The sequence below is a fragment of the Carcharodon carcharias genome, chromosome 21 (assembly GCF_017639515.1).
Source record: "Carcharodon carcharias isolate sCarCar2 chromosome 21, sCarCar2.pri, whole genome shotgun sequence".
Lineage (NCBI taxonomy): Eukaryota > Metazoa > Chordata > Chondrichthyes > Lamniformes > Lamnidae > Carcharodon > Carcharodon carcharias.
Window position 1 is genome coordinate 68514309 of NC_054487.1, and position 20629 is coordinate 68534937.

Consider the following 20629-nt stretch of genomic DNA (forward strand, 5'->3'; position numbering starts at 1 on the left):
CCGAAGGTGATAATCCCAATTTTTAAGATGTGCACCTGTTATGATCGCTTGCCATCCATTCTGAAAGAAGCAACACAGCCTTCTCATGGCAGAGGGCAATGCCAAATTTACAAGCCAAGATAATAACCTTTCGACGCAGCTCCCTGTTTGAGAAGAAAACAACTAGTCAATGAAAAAGTTTTCCTCCGCTGCAAATTGCTGATTAATTTTCAATGGATCGTCTGATAACTGAGCCTCACATTAGTCAGAGATCTTGAAGTTTTAACCAACGGTAAAACGGCTTTTAACACGGCGGCGTCTATTCCTGCTGCCAAACATATTCAGGCAATACCTTTATTGCAAAGCTCCTGCTGTCATCAGCACACTGCACATGACACGGCTACTTACTTTAAGGTGAAATATGAATGCTGTCAGCAATTCTACTCGTTCTATTTTTTAATGAAGTTGCAATGAGATGGTTCATGCAAACCACAGCTGAAATGTAAGTTTTTTGTTTTCTTTAAATTGATGAGGGCAATTGAATAGTTGTAGCCCCTAATAGAATAATACATCATCACAGTAGCTCATGTTACTCTTACAGAAACATTACTGAGCCTAAATAGGTGTAAAAACACCATCAAGGAAAAATACTAAGCTGACCACAACCATTAATCTGGTCATCCAGGTAGGTTCTAAAAACTGTCAGAATCTTTTTGTGGTGTGAAGAACTATTTTAAGAGATTGAGGTAGGTTTTCACACTCTGTTGGGTGGAATGAGCCTACGGGTCTCCCAATGGAGTCGATCTAACACCTGACTAATTTTCACCATTGAGCTGCTCAGTTTTTGATTTGGGGGGGGTCCCCAATAATCCAGTGCCATCAGTCTGGAGTATACCTGCTTAGTGCAGCTTAGATAAAGTGGGAGAGGAATTGGGGTGACTAAGGTCAGGCTACACAGAGATCAATTTTTGTGGGGCCGGGAGGAGCATTAAATGGAGGTGCTCACCTGCTTTCTGAAAGCGCTCCAATAAGCAATTAGCAAGGAACCCACCAAGATAACTGCATTACTGACTCATTATGCTACTACCACATTGCAACTGCAAATAGGTTCAGTAATAAGTCCCAATGTTAACTATGTTGTATTATTCACCAATAGTTAGCCAGCTTGCTATAAAATCTTATTTCCAAAATTGCATTTGATTTTCAATTAGGTCTTTTTTACACTCTGACCATTCCTCAGATAAGATCAAAGCTTCCACAATTTGGAGTGCATTCACAGCACCTTTCCTTACCGTGACTACATGCAAATATATCTGAATCAGATCATGAGATTTGTACTCTAGAGATTACATGCAACTTCAAAGTCAAATTTAGCAAAACAATCTGGTATTGCAAAGGCTACAATTGGGAAAGATGAATAGCAATGTAATACCAAAGCACCATCAAGTAGGAATGAGCATTTGTTTATTCAAGCTTTCCCTTCAGCCTTGGCAGAGAGACTTGATACTGGGTCCTTTGGGAAGGCCAGACCTGTGGCTGTATTATATATCGATAACCACAGACTGGACACATTCTCAATATGCCTTTAGAGAACATAAACACATACCAACTCTGTTGACAAGAATTTGACAGGCACCTCTGATATCAACATGTAATCTGGTATTTGACTGTCACTATTTTGATGTCCACTCTGCCATCAGATAGACAAGGACAAGGTGTACATTTTTGCCATTAACCAGACAAGGGTTTACTGTGTAATCTACATTGAGGGTGTCCCCAGGTTTTTGCAGTCCGAAACAAACAGCCAGGGTTGAGAGAACACCTTCAACCCCTTTAAAGCATTACAAGTATTAAAACCAAAATCATCTTATTCTAAGGTGGGGATAACAATAACCTTATATTTGACTTCACGCTTTACATATTTGCAATTATAGATGTTGAGGAACTTATGCTCGATGAGGACAAGGCTACCACTGCAAACATATCCAAACCCAAAGTGTTTCTCATTGAATAAACTAAAATCACTGCAAGTAAACACAAAAGGCTTCATTTCAGATTAAGTACAAAGTGAACCCTTTCCCAAAAGCAATACTGGTCTGAAAGTGTTACCATTTGCAAAAATTCACTCTCATGATTAGCAACTGGTCACTTAATTTCATATTTAGTAATTCCAGGGAGTTATTTAGTGATTGACAAATGGTACTAGACAAATTGTTAGCACAATAAACCCAAGACAAAACTAATTTAGGAACTGAGCAGTAATGTGCAACCAACCTGTTAAAATTAAATTATGTAATTCAACTTCAGTTGCAGACTCAACCACAAAAAGTAAAAACTTCTCAGACATTGACTATTAGAGTTCAACAGTGACATGTGTAATTAATGTCCTTTCAACAGCATTGAAAAATGATGAACTAGCATGGCACTGTTGACTTTTTCTTTTGTTCACGGGATGCGGACATCGCTGGCTAGGCTAGTAATTATTGCCCATCTCTAATTGCCCACCATGAGACCCTGTTCGTATCATGCCCCAATATATATCAATTGCTGAAAAGCCAGTGTATCTATAATCAGTTTTTAAAACTTGATAAAGTAAATGATTTAACTCAGTCTGGTATGGTGCTTGAACAATAGAGCTGTTTGCTGCATCCTCTGGCCATCCTAGTAGGTTGTACGCAGGTGCAACTTGCTGCAGAATATATTGCTAAAGGAAGAAAAACAAGACAAGAAGGCTTGTCAGACTTTGTCAACATAATTTCACAATTAATCTAATATTAGTAATTTGTTGTTAGGAATACTGTTGTACTAACTTTTAACAATGGCATACCCCTTAGGACTATAAAGCAGATCTTGACAAGTCCACTTGTTTGGCATTCAATTCCTACACCCTGAAATTGTTTACTAAATGAATATCTAATTGCAGCAAATACTTAGGACCTGAAATTCTCAACAAGGCCAAGGCACAAAAGCCAGCAGAACTCCTGGATGGGGGTTGGAATTTGGAGCTAAAGCTCACCCTGCCAGAATTCAGCCCAGCATCTTACAGTGAGCAACTGGTCAGAGGGGGAGGGAGGCATGTCCAAATCTTCTATCAATTAGAAGTGTGCAAGTGGGTTCCTCAGCTGCCCTGGGAACTCTGCCCAGGATGCACACATACATCCTCAGTGTAATAGCTAAGGCCAGAATTTTCCCGCCGGTGAGTTGGGGGCGGGGCCCGCTCGCCGACCGGAAAATGCTGCGGGATGATGTGGGGAGGAGCCCCCGATGTCATCCCGATCCATTTAAATATCGAGGAAGGCGGGCAGACAGCGAAATCAGCTGTCCGCCCGCCAACCTGTCAATGGCCAATTGAGGCTATTGACAGGATAATTAAGCCAATTACAGGCCCTGCCCGTCCAAGCTTAAGGCTGGCGGGCAGGCCAGGAGCCCCAGGGGGGAGTAGAAAAAACATAAAACCTCATCCACTGGCGGGATGAGGTTTCATGTCCGTTTTAAAAATGTTTAATAAACTTTATGTCCTTTTTATTAACATGTCCCATCTCGTGTGACAACGACACATGAGGGGGACATGTTCATAAATTTTTTTTTGTCTATTCTTGATGTTTAAAAAACTTTCAGTGATCTCTCTGAGACAGCAATTAGTCTCAGGGGAATGTGTGCTCTTTTGCGCGCATGCATGAAAGAGCGCACTTTGACAGTAGGGGAATCCCTCCCCCCCACTCCACACACAGGAAGCGCTTAGCGCTTCCCGGTGGGTGGCCCACTGGGTGGGCCTTAATTGTCCCGCCCACTTAAAATGGCGGCAGGGCCCACTTCGGCAGCGGGGGTCGGCTGTCCAACCGCCGCTGAGCTGGTGAAGCCCGCCCGCTCACCAAGGGCAAAATTCTGCCCTGAGAGTTTGTGTGCACCCCAATAAGGCCCCAGGAAAAGCCCAAACCCTCACTTTAAGTAGAAGCCAGATTAGCCAATCTGTCTCATTGTCATCCATGGACCAGCACTCTGCCGCTCTGAATTTCTGGGCATCCACTGGGATTCTGAGCACTGCTGATGTCACCTAAAAGCTATGGACCACCCATCCTGAGGATGCAATTAATCTTCTCCTTAGGGGGCTCTCTAACAGTAATAATGTGGCCTATTTCATTATTTTCTTTGCTGCAAGGTGTGACACAGAACCAACTCATGTAGCGCAGAGAGGATGATGGTTACTGCAAAATAATTCTGCTCACATGACAACTGCAATTTACACAAAACTAGTTTGTGAATCAGCATTTGGCCTCATCCACTCAGCCTGCTTTTCGAAGGATTAGAGATTTGCACAAGGGAGCATTTGAATGACACAACATCCATTTGAGGTCATAGGATGCTCCCATTGTTATGCCTTTCCAAGTTACACTCTCATATGATTGGCATTGAGTAGGATGGGCCCATTCTTGAACATAAGATGCAAGCACCAGTGCTTGCTGAAGCCAAGGGAATAGGTAAAGAAGTCTTGAAATTTGTAACATGTCACTGCATGTCACTGTCAGTTGATTAGTTCCTATTGTGTGTGACTAATCTTTTAGAAAAGGGGAGATGTATTTACTCAGTTGCTAAAAGTTTGGCTAAACTACGGAGAAATGTGACAGGCAAGTGGATTTATGGAGCACAGTACAAGAGCAAAAATTATTAAAAATTAAATCTTCAATTATTGGCATAATTTCTCAAATATCATAAAGATTGTAGGACAGATGGATATCATTTGACTCATCATGCCCAATTCTGCTTGAAAGTGGTCAACACTAATCCAATTGCCCACTATCATTCAGTGTTTAATTTTTTTCTTCAAATATACAATTCATTCTCTCTTTCATATCAAGATGGACTCAGCTATTTGTGGCAATGTATTCCATATCCTAATAACCTGTTAAAACAAAAGTTCATTCTATATGTACATTTTCCAATTAGGTTTATTAATGACTTAGCTAACAAAAAATTTAGTCCAAATTATAATTCTTTAACGTCACTTTTTGGCATTATCTCACAGTGCTAGCACTGATAATAGTCTATCTTTCAAACAACATTGCAGGTTTATTTCTATGCAGTGCATGAATCTTTCTTAGAATTGAACATTAAACACTTACACTAAAAATGTTGTACTCCTTGTTCCGATCCACCAACTTGTCTAGGTAAAGCAGTACGTTACTTGCAGCATGCCATGGAAGGAACTCTTTCTCTTTATAAAGGTATCTTATAATCTCCAGGGGAATATTCTGTGGTAAATAACCAGCTCTAAGGCAAACACAGAAGATCAGTCACAGGCAAATATGAAAGTGCTAATGAAAATCTGAGCAATTCTATTTCTAAGTATAGTATTCTATTAAGCCACTTTAAGTTTCAAAAGTCCTCATGCAGAAAAGGTAGGTAAACAACAATCTAATCAAATTAGGAAACACAATTAGTCTCTAATTCCTTCAACCTTTAATGTCATCCAGTGTACCTTTCGCCTCTCTGCCTCCCTCGCCCACACACACTCTAACTTTACCTGCCCTCACACTAATACGTAGGCTGGAATCTTGTTGTAGTGTCAAGTGCGCCAACGGCAGGTCTGGAAGTGTGCAAGGCTTCCACTATGTGGCAACGGGCCAACTAGATATTCATGGATGAGGTGCCCAGCCAATTGTGTGGCAGGGGCAGGCAGGAAGTCATCGACCCTGCCGTTACCTCATGGGGTCAAAGGCCACATTATTTAAAGGGCACCTGAACAGGCCTTCGTTCCCCTGCAATCCAGAAGCATCAGTCTGGCTGTGTGAGTGGATGCCTTGAGACTACAACCGTTTCTAGAACCTTCTGATCTTTGCCCACCTGAATAACCTCAACTGTTGCTACCATCTGCTCACCTTCCCCCCTCCCCCAGCCCCTGTTGTAAGATCTTGGGTCCAGTTCAGTAGGTCTTATTAAGGTATCCCTAGTCTTAGGTCGTATTAAGTATTTATTAACTGCTAGAAATTATATACATAGGTACAGTAAAAAGGCCAAGCTAGGAGTTGCCTCGATGCTTGCTTCGACAGACACTCTATCCAACACAATGTTGACCTCTGGGTGTGGATCATGTGTTCTCTTACAGCACTGTGTGGGCGCTACTGTACTCAGTCCCACATTAACTCTTTATGTGCCAGACCCTTATATTATAACACCCACCCTAGACAATTATAACTGCAGCTATCACCTGCTATTCTGAGCGATGACTCAGAGCAAACAAGTGGCCCCACGGTTTAGCAATGCCTACCTGCAGGCTCTCCTCCAGACCAAGGTGGAATGGCAGGAGGCCCTGTTTCCCAGCAGGAGACTCCCCCGCCTGACCAAAGCAGCCTGGACTGAGGTCGCGGTGGAGATTCACAGCAGTGGGGCCAACAAGCAAAACTGAGTGCAGTGCAGAAAAAGAGTCAATGACTTCTTGTGCTCCACAATGGTAAGCATCATGGTGTATTCACTACCAAGTGGTACTCCTAAGGGTATCACTCACCAAACTCTCCGCTGGTTGAAGTCATACCTAGCACAAAGGAAAATGGTTGTAGTTGCTGGAGGTCAATCCAAGTTCCAAGACATCACTGCAGGAGTTCCTCAGGGAAGTGTCCTCAACCCAACCATCTTCAGCAACTTCATCAATGACTTTCCTTCCATCATAAGGTCAGAAGTGGGAACGTTCACTGATGATTGCACAATATTCGGCACCATTCACGACTCCTCAGATAGTGAAGCAGTCCATGACCAAATGCAACAAGACCTGGATAATATCCAGGCTTGGACTGACAAGTGGCAAGAAACATTTGCGCCACACAAGTGTCAGGCAATGACCATCTCCAACAAGAGAGAATGTAACCATCGCCCCTTGACATTCAATGGCAGTACCATCACTGAATCTTTCACTATCAACATCCTGGGGGTTACCATTGACCAGAAACAGAACTGGACTAGCCATATAAATATTGTGGCTATGAGAGCAGGTCAGAGGCTAGGAATCCTGCGGCAGATAACTCACCTCCTGACTCCCCAAAGCCTGTCCACCATCTACAAGGCACAGGTCAGGAGTGTGATGGAATGCTCTCCACTTGTCTGGATGAGTGCAGCTCCAACAACACTCAAGAAGCTTGACACCAAACAGGGCAAAAAGCAGCCTGCTTGATTGGCAGCCATTCCACAAACATTCACTCCCTTCACCACCGATGCACAGTGACAGCAGTGTGTGCCATCTAAAAGATGCACTTCAGGAACTCAGCAAGCCTCCTTAGACTGCACCTTCCAAACCCATGACTACTATCATACAGAAGGACAAGGGCAGCAGACACATGGGAACACCACCACCTAGAAGTTCCCCTCTAAGCCACTGACCATCCTGACTTGAAAATATATTGCCAATACTTCACTGTCACTGGGTTAAAATCCTGGAACCTCCTCCCTAACAGCACTGTGGGTGTACCTACACCACATGAACTGCAGCAGTTGAAGAAGTCAACACACCACCACCTTCTCAAGGGCAATTAGGGTCGGCAATAAATGCTGACCTAGTCAGCGATGCCTACATCCCATGAATGAACATAAAAAAGCAATGTAAATATGCGAGTGGAGAGAGATGCTGCACCAGATGGAATGTGTGGAAACCAGTTCATGCTGTAAAAGTTATACCAGTTGCAGGAGTGTAGTGTGTGGGAGCACACTAAAATGACACGGAACCTTTCTTTCAGTCTGCAGGACAAAATAAGTGCATAACTCCAGGGAGCAGGCAAAGACTAGGGGTTGGTGGGGGTGGAGGTGTCCCAGAAATTACTCCAGAGAAAAGCAGGCAGTAGAACCAGTAGGGAAGGACAGTGGCTGATTCTGTGCTGATGGAGAGACTGGAGTTTCAGTGCATCAGAGTGAGGATGTCTCCAGTCTGGTGTTCGGAACTGGGCATTAAGGATACAGACATGGCCCATTGATGTGGAAAGGGATTGTGCATAACCGTAAGACAATTCTTTGTGCTCTCCACTTCAGGTGCTCGCAGTCATGACAAGTTGTGAAACAGCCTGCAGCAAGCCACTTCCAAGGATGATGAAACAGAGCAGTCAGAGGACGCACCATCACATCATTCCCTCATACCCTCCACCAGTGCAGAGACATTCACCTTAGTGAATATGCTTGTTCAGTTAGATTCAGGGCCACAAACTGGTGAAGGCATCACAGGCACATCCCTACAGCTGGTGAGGGGTGTGATAGCCAAGCTTCCTGGCAGTTGGAGGACTGCTGGAGACCAGCCCCATGCAAATGATGTGTCTCTGGAAACGGCCATAACAAACCTGATGGAGATGCTGAGACAGTCAGGGGAACATCTCACACATATGCAGCCTTGAGTGAAAGATGGAGGAGTCCATCCAAGTCCTGAGTTCTCTTGTGGCTCTGGCATGTGAGTGGATGGTTTCCTCCTGCAGAGGTTGGTGACGCCATGGAGAGGCAGGTACAGCAGAACACGCAGCAGCTGCCAGATATGCACTCAGACCTCCATCATTCTGACCATGTACTCTATACATTATGTGAGAGGGGGACAAGGCACCTCGATTTTCCTCCAGGTGCCCCTCATCACCTGGAGTCAGGGAGATCCCATCGCACACCAACAGGGGGCAGGAGCACCTGAAAACTGCCCAGGGGGACGTCACCTCATAGTGCTCCAAGGGTGCAGTGCTGTTCCTCCTTCCCTCTGCCAGTGACCCCCACCTCCTCCCATAGGTGAGGCCAAAGTTGGTGCAACTGCACATGTGCGGGCCACTCTTAGCAGGCTAGAGCCGTCTAGGCCTTGGACCATCAGAAGGTAGCAGCCAAGGCCATCTCAGGCAACAGGGTAGAGCACTCAGTTGGCTGCCTCAACTGCAGATGGTGGAGCTGAACCACGGCATTGTGTCAGGAAGTATCAGGAAAGAATTCTAATGTCACAAAGGTGGAACTGGTATCTATTCATTCTATGGATGTCACGGGTAAATATACGGTTTGGATCACTATATTCGTGTGTGTCAAATGGTCATTATGTTGGGAGTTTTACAAACTAGTGGGTGCATTTAAGGGTGTGGCACATTTTTATTGGTTCATGGGATGTGAGTGTCGCTGGCTGGACCAGCATTTATTGTCCATCTCTAATTGCCCTTGAGGGCTGAGGCAGAGGGCATTTAAGAGTCAACCACATTGCTGTGGGTCTGGACTCACATGTAGGCCAGTTAAGGATGGCAGATTTCCTTCCCTAAGGGGAAGGACATTGATGAACCAGATGGGTTTTTACAACAATCGACCATGGTTTCATGGTCGTCATTTCAGATGTTTTATTGAATTCAAATTTCACCATCTGCCATGGTGGGATTCGAACCTGGGTCCCCAGAGCATTACCCTGGAGTACTAGTCCAGTGACAATACCACAACGTCACCACCTCGCCATTGACTATCAATGATTGAGTGATGTGGGGCTATGGAAACACCATTTACTGTGTGGCTTCGGAAGTAGTGACGTGTGCAAGTTTCTATTTTAGGAAACCTTAGTAAGGTCAGGTGTTTGGAACTTCGCTGGCAAGCCAGCGTGTGGCACTCACCCCTTTATCATTCATCAGAAGCTGTTGCCCAAAGAGCAGCTGCAGCTGAGGCAATCCATATATTGCAAATGAACATCGAGGTCTTAGCAAGGCGTTGCAAGCTTTTGGCGCGTGTGTCATGTGCAACTTCTAACTCAAGGGGAACAGTGGATGTGGTGTATTTATATTTTCAGGAGGCTTTGACAGGTTAGTAAGCAACAGTAGAGTACATGGGATTAGCGGTGATACACTGGCATGGATTGAGAACTGGTTAACGGACAGAAATCAGAGTAGGGATAAACGGATCAGTCTCAGGTTGGCAGGCTGTTACTAGTGAGATACCGCAATGGGCCCTGGCTGTTCAAAATCTATGTCAATGATTTGGATGTGGGGACCAAATGTAATATTTCCAACTTTGCTGATGACACAAAAACTTGGTGGGAATGTAGTTGTGAGGAGGATGCAAAGAGGCTTCAATGGGACTTAGACAGGCTAAGTGAGCAGGTAAGAACATGGTAGATGGAAAATGCAGAAAAATGTGAAATTATCCGCTTTAATAGGAAAAATAGAAATTCAGAGTATTTCTTAAATGGGGAGAGCTTGGGAAATGTTGGTGTCCAAAGGGACCTGGTTGTCCTTGTTTGTAAGTCATTGAAAGCTGCAGGTGCAGCAAGCAGTTAGGAAGGCAAATGGGTTGATGGCCTTTATCACCAGACAATTTGAGTACAGGAGTAAAGACATTGTCCTGCAATCATATCGAGCCTTGGTGAGATTGCAACTGGAGTATGTGTACCTTGTGTTCTGCAGTCTCCTTACCTAAGGAAGGATAAACTTGCCATTGAGGGAGTGCAACAAGGTTGACCAGACTAATCCCTGGGATGGCGGGATTGTCCTCTGGACGAGACATTGAGGAGTCTGGGCTTATGTCCTGTAGAATTTAGAAAAATGAGAGGCGATCTCATTAAAGCATTCAAAATTCTTAGAGGGCTCAACAGAGTAGATGCAGAAAGGATGTTCCCCTGGCTGGGGGATCTAGAACCAGGGGACACAGTCTCAGAATAAGAGGTAGATCATTTAGGACTGAGATGAGGAGGAATTCCTTCACTCAGTAGGTGGTGAATCTTTGGAATTCTCTACCTCAGAGGGCTGAGGAGGCTCAGTCATTGAGTATGTTCATGACAGAAATCACTAGGTTTCTAGATATTAAAGATATTAAGGGACATGGGGATAGTGGAGGAAAATGACATTGAGGTAGAAGATCAGCCATGATCAGGTTGAATGGCAGAGCAGACTTGAGGGGCCAAATGACCTACTCCTGCTCCTATTTCCTTTGTCCCTATGTTCTTTCCAAGTCACAATTGTGCGTGACTTTGAAGTAACCATGCAAATGGGTTGCTTGTGCCAAGTGCCTGCAGCAATTCTCCTTCTAGGTGCCAGAGGTCACAGCAATGTAGGTTCGTCAGGAAGTAACGTGTCAGACCTGCTGGCACTTCCACCACAACATTTATTGAGGAGGAGAACAAGAGATCTTGTTGGGCTCGGGTTTCAATGAGGATGTTACGGGTATGTCTGGTGTGTCACTCTATAGCCCTGACATCTGCAGCTGTAACCACACTATGTACTCCCTCATGAACACCAGCTGAGGAGGGATCTGGCTCCTCCATCTCTCTGTCTGTCAATTCCTCACCCTTTTGCTGTATGAGTTTATGTACAGACCACAATGATCTGAGAGACTCTCTGTGGCACGTACTGCAACGCTCCACCTGAACGATCCAGACAGCAGAACCTCATCTTCAGCAGTCCAATGGTCTGTTCTATTGTTACCCTTGTTGATGAATGGGCTGGAATATACCTCTCCTCTGCTGGGCTTGTGAGTTCTGTACAGGTGTCATGAGACAGGTCTTCTGAGGACATCCCCTGTCCTCCAGAGTTACCCCTGCAATTGCTGAGGGGGAGCAAACAATTGTGGCACCTCACCTGAGTGAGGATGTTAAGAGTCATGAGAGCTCACTGGGAAGTGAACAGACAGATGAAGGATTCATTTGTGGTCTTCACAGACCAGCAGCACATTGAGAGAGTGAAATGTCTACTGGGTTTATGAAGGCCGCTGGATGATCCTAGGGAGCTCGTAGTCCAACATACATGCAATCAATTGCCCTTTGTACCTGTGGAAATCCTGCAATGACACTGAATACCACAGCTCTGGCTCTTCCGAACAGGGCATTGGTGACCTCCCTGATACACTTGCGAGTTGCTGACTGGGAGATGCCACATATGTCCCCTGTAGGGCCCTGACAAAGTAGAAATTCAATGCTGCAGTGACTTTTAAAGCTACTGACATTGGATTGCCTCCCAGTCAATGGGAACTTAGGTCATCCTGAAGCAGCTGACATAGATGAGTGACAGAACCCCTTAACATCCTTATTGTCTCTGACCCTGCCTCTCCGACATTTACAGGGCATTACTCCACCTGTGGTATATTCAATTACACACCAATGCTCGATATCACACTGGACACTGGCTGCCGCGTTCCTGAGCTACCTGACCCTCTGCTGGTGCCCCTTGTTGACGTTCTGGCCATTACTGTGCCTAGCCCTGGACCACACTCGCCAGTTCCTCTCCAGATGTGCCAGAGCTAACAGAAGAACTGGGTGCGCTTGACCCAGCTTGTCTGCCTGAAATGAACTCCGGACACAGGGCAGGCAAAGATCTGGTCAGCACAGTCTTTCTGGCTCTCCTCCCTGACCTGAGAACTTTTGACTGATGGGGAGTGTCATGTTATTATAATGATGTAATAGCTTGGGCTTATTTACTATACAAGGCACAAGGCACAAGGCACCAATCACTTATCAAGGATTGGGTAAACATGTTATGGGTTCACTTATTAAGGCTAGTTACATGAAAGCAGTTACACATAGATATAAAGCTTGAAGACATTAGAGCTGTGCATGTGTGCTCTGCTCAAATCAAAAGTGGAATGAAGACAGGAGCACATGACACATTTCCCTTCTAGTGATGTCATGCTGCTATCCCTTAAAGGCATATTACAACAGGGAGTTCTGCATTTGGCACCAGCCATACCCAACCCCCATTCTCAACCTGTACTTCAGAGACTTCATTCGTGTTGTCACAGCTATATCCCCTATGTTCCACATTGACCCTGGAGCTAGAAGCCATCACACTGCACCCTCCCTCAGTCACCCCTGACCTTCCCTTGATCACCTATGCCCTGCGTTTGTTGACCCTTGGGCCATCTACCATCACCTTTGCTCAACTTCCATTCATCCTAGTGCTGCCTCCCTGTTACCATTGATCTGCCCCCTACCCACTGGCAGCCTGGACTTGACCTGCAATCTCTCATCATTGAAACTCCCTCCATCACCCTACACCTGCCGTCTGTTAGCCTTGACTCTCATGGCCTCACCATGACCTATAACCCTGGATCTCCTCACATTCATGCTTTACCTCCCATCTGTAGACATTGACCTTCCTTGTGTAGTTCAGCTTCCTGTCTCTATCCCCCACGAGCCCTCATAGATCCACCATGACCTGCCCTCCCTCCCTCCCGCGATCAGCCATGTTCCTATTCCCTTGCACTGCCGCCACCCAATCTCAATGCATCAATGCCTCTGGATTACTGTGTGCCATTTTGGTCTCCATATTTAAGGAAGGATATACTTGCATTGGAGGCGGTACAATGAAGGTTCACTAAATTGGTCCCTGAGATGAGGGGATCGCCCTATGGTGAGAGGGTCAGCAAATTGCTAGATTGATCTAATTGAAACACACACTGATTTTGAAGGGGTTTGATAGGGTAGATGCTGAGAGATTGTTTCCACTGGTCAGGGGATCTAAAATTTGTGGGCATAAGACTCAGCATAGGAGGTCAACCATTTAGGACTGGGGTGAGGAGAAATTACTTCATTCAAGCAGTTGTGAGTCTTTGGAAATCTCTACCCCAGAGGGTTGTGGATGGTCCATCACTGAACACATTTAAGGCTGGGATAGACAGATTATTGGTCTCTCAGGAATTAAGGGAAGTGGGAAGTGGACGAGCAAGTGGAGTTAAAGCCCAAGATCAGCCATGATGCCTACTGAGTGATGGAGCAGGCTTGATGGACAATATGGTCTACCCCTGTTCCTATTTCTTATGTTCTTGGGCCTCCTCTCCCGTGGTCCAACAAAGCTCTCCACGAAAAGCAGTTCCTACCCAGACCAAGTCCTCCAGGAGGGCTGCTTCGTCTGCTGCACACCACCCTTAACCAATCCTGAATCTGAAGGCATATGTTTCTCATTTGCTGTAGGGTTAATTGCAAAGGTACCACTTCATCTGGCAAAATGGTGTTTTAATGTGTATGCATAACATGCAAATGCATTGAAAATAGCCTCCTGCTGCTTGCCACCAGAAGCTTAATCCAATGATCCTTCAGTCCGTCACAGCCTAATTCCCTACTTTCATCCTGCCATCAGGAACCCGACATCTCACCTCCAACAAAATTAAATGTGTCCGCCTGCCTCATTTCCCGGTACTGCCGGTAGCAGCGCAAGATTCCAGCTGAACGTTTCAAATTTACTGTTTGGGCAACAAGCTTCACTTAATCAGAGGGCTGAGAGGAAAATCCAATTACTAATTTCTCGCCTGAAAAACAGACAAACAACAGCAGAAAATCTATTGTGCACCTGTTTTTTCTGCCAGCATCTGTTTTCAGGCAAAACTTTGAATGGGCACCCAGCACTCTTAGCCAAAATAGGCGGGGGCTCTTTAAATATTCAAATCAGGTCCTGTCCCTATTATAAACCCCCTTTCTCTAGGCACTGAGAGGCCTAATAGCCAAGTCTTAATGGGACTGCTGAAGACCTGACCAAAAAGGTGCAGCCTTTTAATTAAATGAGATTTTTGTAGGACCAGGAAGAGCATATCCTGACCCATCCTTGTTTCCCCACTGGCATCTCCTCTCTCCCTGTCACATGCGCTGTGTAAGATCCCACTGTGCTATGGCCAGGTGATTGTCTGACCCAGGTATCTGGTAAGCTGCAGTGCAGCGCTTACTGAACATCCATAGCTCACTGAAAGCATGTTAATGAGACCGAAACTTGAAACCAGTTTGGGTCTACCGAATGCCACACTAAGTGGGCACTATGGGCACATTGCCAATACTGTGCCTAATGGTGCCCAAGCAGAACATCTCCTCCTTGAACCCCTGTTTTCCCAAGCTCTGGCCAAAATTTTCCACCTCCTCACACCGGTGGGATCTTCCAGTCCCGCTGATGTGAACGGAGATTTCAATGGCTCACCGACCCACTGCTGTGGTGGTGGAGGGGGGGGGGGGGGGGGGGGGGTGGGGGGGGCGGTGGAAAATGGAAAATTCCGGCCTCTATCCCTTCCAGTGCGTACACAAGGCAAATCTATTATTATACCTAATAGATAATAGAAGAACTCTCAATTTCTGTAGCCAAATATTGCAATCCACACAGCATTAGACATACAATACCATGAATTAATTCCTGTCAGATTGATCATAAGCAAGTCTTGAGGGCATATGTAAAAATAAAACAAGAGATGTAACATAAATCCACAGAGACTACAACTAACTATCAAAGCTAAGTGATGATACTTGTCTTCCTATAAAGGCCCCTGACTAGAAGTTCACACAGACTCGAAACATCAACTTTGTTCTTCTCCGCCGATGCTGCCAGACCTGCTGAGTTTTTCCACGTATTCCTGTTTTTGTTTTAGAAGCTCACACATACTGATTGCAAAAGTGAACTAACAAGATGCCACCAGCCTAAGCCACTAAATCCTTCCTCTAGGGACAGTGATTGGATACTACTTACTAAACCTATAGTAAACTCCTTTCATCATATCTCTTATATATTGGTATTAAACTCTGCAATTTTTAAAGAGGAGTGGGTGCGCACCACAAAATTCAAAGTGAAAAAGTCATGACCATGGGCAGAATTTCACAGCCCCGTCGATGCCGGGGGGGGGGGGCGTAAAATACGGCGAGCCATCCAAGAGTCCACTGACTTCGGCTTGACCGGAATATCCCACCAGTGGGAGGAGCCGTAAAATTCCGCCCTATTTTCTTGACAAAGGCTGGTATTTTTTGGCCCCACCACGGAGGAAGAAGTTTTTCACCCAGAGGGTGGTGGGAATCTGGACCTCACTGCCTGAAAGGGCGGTAGAGGCAGAAACCCTCATAACATTTAGGAAATATTTGGATGTGCACTTGCGATGAAATGGCATACAAGGCTATGGGCCTAGTACTGGAAAATGGGAATAGTATAATCAGGTACTCGCTTGACTGGCACAGACTCGATGGGCCGAAGGGCCTTTTCCTGCGCTGTAGACCTCTATGACTCTATGGCGGGACCTGCCTCAGGGGATGGGGTGGGCCAGCCAAAATTCCATTCACTTTCGACAGGATCGGAAGATCCCAGCAGAGGGCAGGGCTGGAAAATCCCGACCAATGTCTTGGCCAGGTTGCTGCTTTGTAAACGAACAGTGGCAATTCAAAGAAGTCATGAAATTAGACCATGGGACAGTCAACACCGCCAAACGAAACAGAAACAAAAAATGCTGGAAAAACTCAGCAGGTCTGACGCCATCTGTAGAGAGAGAGACAGAGTTAACGTTTCGAGTCCGTATGACTTCTTCGGAGCTAAAGGGAATTGGAAATGTGATGAAATTTATACCGTTTAAGGGGGGTAGAAAAGGTGAAGCTGGATAGAAGGCCAGCGATAGGTGGAGGCAAAGGAGAGATTGCAAAAGGGATGTCATAAACAAAAGGTCAAAGGGTTGTTAATAGTGGTGGGACTGGCTAAAGGAGGTGCTAATGGTGACATTATGAGTAGAAAGTAGAATGTGACAATGGCCGGACCAGGGTAAGCACTCTGGAAAGTGACAAATGGGGTGGGGGGAGGGGCGCTGGTGGGAAAAAAGATCAAAAATAGGCTAAAAGCTGGGGATGAAACAATGATGTGTTTGTGGTGGCATCATGCTGGAGTTGGTGGATAAGGTAGAGGATGATCTTTTGAATGCGGAGGCTGGTGGGGTGAAAAGTGAAGACAAGGGGGACCCTATTGTGGTTTTGGGAGGGAGGGAGAACTGAGTCAAGATAGGAGTCAAGAGGGTCACTTTCCCCTTGTCCAGTCTCTTCCCACCTACATCCGTGATTCTTCTGAAACCCTACATCATATCAGCAATTTTCAGTTCCCTGGCCCTAACCGCCTCCTCTTCACCATGGACGTCCAATCCCTCTACATTTCCATCCCCTATCAGGATGGACTGAGGGCTCTCCTCTTCTTCCTTGAACAGAGGCCCGAACAATCCCCAACCACCACCACTCTCCTCCGTCTGGCTGAACTTGTTCTCCCACTGAACAATTTCTCCTTAAACTTGTCTCACAAGTGAAAAGGTGTGACTATGGGTATCCGCATGAGCCCCAGTTATGCCTGTCTCTTTTTGGGTTATGTGGAACATTCCTTGTTCTGGTCCTACTCAGGCCCCCTCCCACAAATCTTTTCTCAGTACATCGATGACCGTTTTGGTACTACTTCATGCTCTCGTCTGGACCTGGAAAAACTTATCAATTTTGCTTCCAATTTCCACCCCTCCATCACTTTCCCATGTCCATCTCCGACACTTCCCTTCCCTTCCTTGACCTGTCTCAATTTCTGGTGATAGACTGTCCACCAATATTCATTACAAGCCCACCTTCTCCCACAGCTACCTCGACTACAGCTCCTCAAACCCTGCTTCCTGTAAGGACTCCATCCCATTCTCTCAGTTCCTTCGCCTCCATCACATCTGTTCTGATGATGTCACTTTCCAAAACACTGCTTCTGACATGTCTTCCTTCATCCTCAACCACCCACAGTGGTTGACAGGGCCCTCAACCATGTCTGACCCATTTTCCGTGCCTCTGCCTTTACACCTTCCTCTCCCTCCCAGAACCACGATAGGGTCCCCCTTATCATCACTTTTCACCCCATCAGCCTCTGCATTCAAAGGATCATCCTCCGCCATTTCTGCCAACTCCAGCATGACGCCACCACCAAACACATCTTTCCTTCACCTCTCCTGTCAGCATTCGATAGGGACCATCCCCTCCGGGACACGCTGATCCACTCCTCCATTATGCCCAGCACCTCAACCCCCTCCCATGGCACCTTCCCATGCAACCGCAGAAGGTGCAACATCTGCCCCTTTACTTCCCTCTCCTCACTGTCCAAGGGCCCAAATATTCCTTTCAAGTGAAGCAGCACTTCACTTGCACTTCCCTTAATTTGGTCCACTGCATTCGCTGCTCCCAATGCGATCTCCTCTACATTGGAGAGACCAAATGCAGACAGGGTGACTGCTTTGCAGAACACCTTCGGTCCGTCCACAAGCATGACCCAGACCTTCCTGTCGCTTGCCATTTCAACATACCATCCTGCTCTCATGCCCACATGTCCGTCCTTGCCTGTAATGTTCCAGAGAAGCTCAACGCAAACTGGAGGAACAGCACCTCATCTTCCGATTAGGCACCTTACAGCCTTCTGGACTTAACATCGAGTTCAACAGCTTCAGACCATGAACTCTCTCTCCATCCCCTCCCCCTTTTCATCCCCTTTTTGCTATATTCATTTTTATTTTTTTTCCACTTATTTTCATTATTATTATTTTTAAAATTTATTTCCATTTTTATTCATTGTTTTATCCCCAGCTTTTAGGCTATTTTTGATATTTTTTCCCAACACTGTCCCCTCCCCCATCCCCACTAGGGCCATCTTTTGCTTTCCAGAGTGCTTACCCTGGTACGGCCACTATCACATTCTGCTTTCCACTCTTAATGTCACCATTAGCACCTCCTTTAGCCAGTACCACCACTATTAACAATCCTTTGACCTTTTGTTTATGACATCTTTTGCAATCTCTCCTTTGCCTCCATCTATCGCTGGCCTTCTATCCAGCTTCATCTGTTTCGCCCCCCCATCCCCCCTCCTTAAACAGTAAATATTTCACCACATTTCTACTTCCCTTTAGCTCTGAAGAAGAGTTATACAGACTCGAAACTTTAACTGTCTCTCTCTGCAGATGCTGTCAGACCTGCTGAGCTTTTCCGGCATTTTATGTTTTTGTTTCAGATTTCCAGCATCCGCAGTATTTTTGCCTTTACCGGCAAATGAAATTGGGTTAACACTTAAACAGTAAAGAGAAACTTCAGACGAATACATTAAGTATTCCTATATCACATGGCATGATTTCTGGATTGCATTGCGAATTATAGAAAAATGCAGAAACAATAAAATGGTTAAACTGTAGTCTTCTGATTTGTGACTATGTGATAACAGTTTTCCAAGTTTTATTACTGAACGATGCTTATTTGTAATATAATCCATTATTAGTTTAATTTACTACTTGAATCTTTAAAGAGTAGCCTACTAAGTATCATTCCAGCAAACCTTTGGCTGACTAATTGTTCAGTCGCATGAAAAGAAACAGTAATGGCAGAACAAGCCCTTCTGATGAATGATTGAGATACTACACAAAACACATGACCAAATAAGTACACCTGTATTTCTTGGACAAGCGTGTTCCAAATATCCCATAGCCTTAATAAGCCACAGGACTCCAGTGATCCATGCAAGACCAGAATTGTTCACCTAATTAGTCAATAAAGGCTGCAAGTATCTAAAGCATTGAACAAACTACCTAAAGCAATAATGAGTCAGGATATCTGAAACTGAGTTTTATATGGCAGGAAGAGCAAAGGCTTCTCTCACTTTAAATAACAGCAGCACTTAATACTCAAACAAATACAGTACACAATATTTACAACAAAACCATAATTCAGTTTGAATTAATTCATAGAACAGTTGGACACTAACAACCTATGCTATTGAGCACATAAACAACACCAGTGCAATTAATATTACACTGGTAAGCTGTTTCGTGACCCCCATTGCCAGTCTCATTTTTTTTCTATATTCATGTGGAGTATTAGGTTGGTGTCTATTGTTGCAAAGTTCACTGCGTTTGTAGTTTTACGTTAAATACAAAAGATACCTGGCTAGATTGAAAGCATCATCGATCAGACCTGCACGGTTACCAACTGAGATCACCTGTCAGGATCAACCAAATAAAGAAACTATTTAGCACTAAAAAACACACCAGATGTTTGTGGTTAAAATATAACAAACACCCAAAATGCACATTATTTACCTCAGGATTGGTCATGAGCTGCTCAATTAACAACCTCCAGTTCCTCAAATCATAGTTAACCCTAAAGTAGCCAGTCTGATTAAGGTTTCCTAAAAGCCAACTACTGTTATCCAAGAAGTTGATTTTGTGATGCTCTGTTGAATACAAAGGAGACTAAAGGTTAATTAATTCAAAATTAGCATTCAGCTATCTTCCATTTGCTATAGAATGGTTTCTGTGATCCTGGTACTTATATGAATAAAAGGAAACAAGAAAACAAACTTTTGAAGTGTGGTCATTGTGGTAATTTAGGAAATGCAGGAGCCAGTTTGTGCACAGCAAGGTCCCTCAAACAACAAAATGAAAATGATGAGATCATCTATTTTTAGTGATATTGGTTGAGGGATAAATATTTCCCAGGACGCCAGGGAAAACTCCCCTACTCTTCTTCAAAATAATGTCAGGGGATCTTTTACGTCCACCTAAGAAGGCAAACAGGGCTTTGATTTAACATCTCATCTGAAATACTGAACTTCTGACAGTGCAGTGCTGCGCTAAAATATCTGCCTCTGATTTTTTTTTTGTGCTCAAGTCTGTGAAGTGGGTCTTCAACAAACAACCTCTAACTCAGAGTGCTACCACCAAGCCACAATTGACATGTAGGGAGTCAAGACAGAACATGTAGTTAGTTATTCATTATTGCGTTTAGGACCTGGAGCTAATTAAAAGTTTGGCCCTGGAACTACATCAGTTAAAGGTTTGAAAGAACATAACTTAAAAATTCATCACTGAGTAGAGTCTAAATTTCAATTGCTGTAATGCATTGGCACAATGAACATATTGATTTGAATATTCTTCTTCACTGATCTTCATCTGTACTTTTGGACTGAAATAC

At 44.8% G+C, this 20629-nt stretch overlaps 1 protein-coding gene across 1 annotated transcript in view; it reads right to left on the reverse strand.

Annotated features, from left to right (window-relative positions):
• Nucleotides 1–20629, reverse strand: part of LOC121293307 (thyrotropin-releasing hormone-degrading ectoenzyme-like) — a 135251-nt gene that overhangs the window by 20236 nt on the left and 94386 nt on the right. The window contains exons 12-16 of the mRNA XM_041216220.1: nt 19756–19889; nt 19600–19655; nt 5100–5247; nt 2586–2683; nt 36–143 (exon numbers count right to left, since the gene is read on the reverse strand). Coding sequence (XP_041072154.1) covers nt 36–143; nt 2586–2683; nt 5100–5247; nt 19600–19655; nt 19756–19889 — 544 coding nt within the window. The remainder of the gene's footprint in view (nt 1–35; nt 144–2585; nt 2684–5099; nt 5248–19599; nt 19656–19755; nt 19890–20629) is intronic.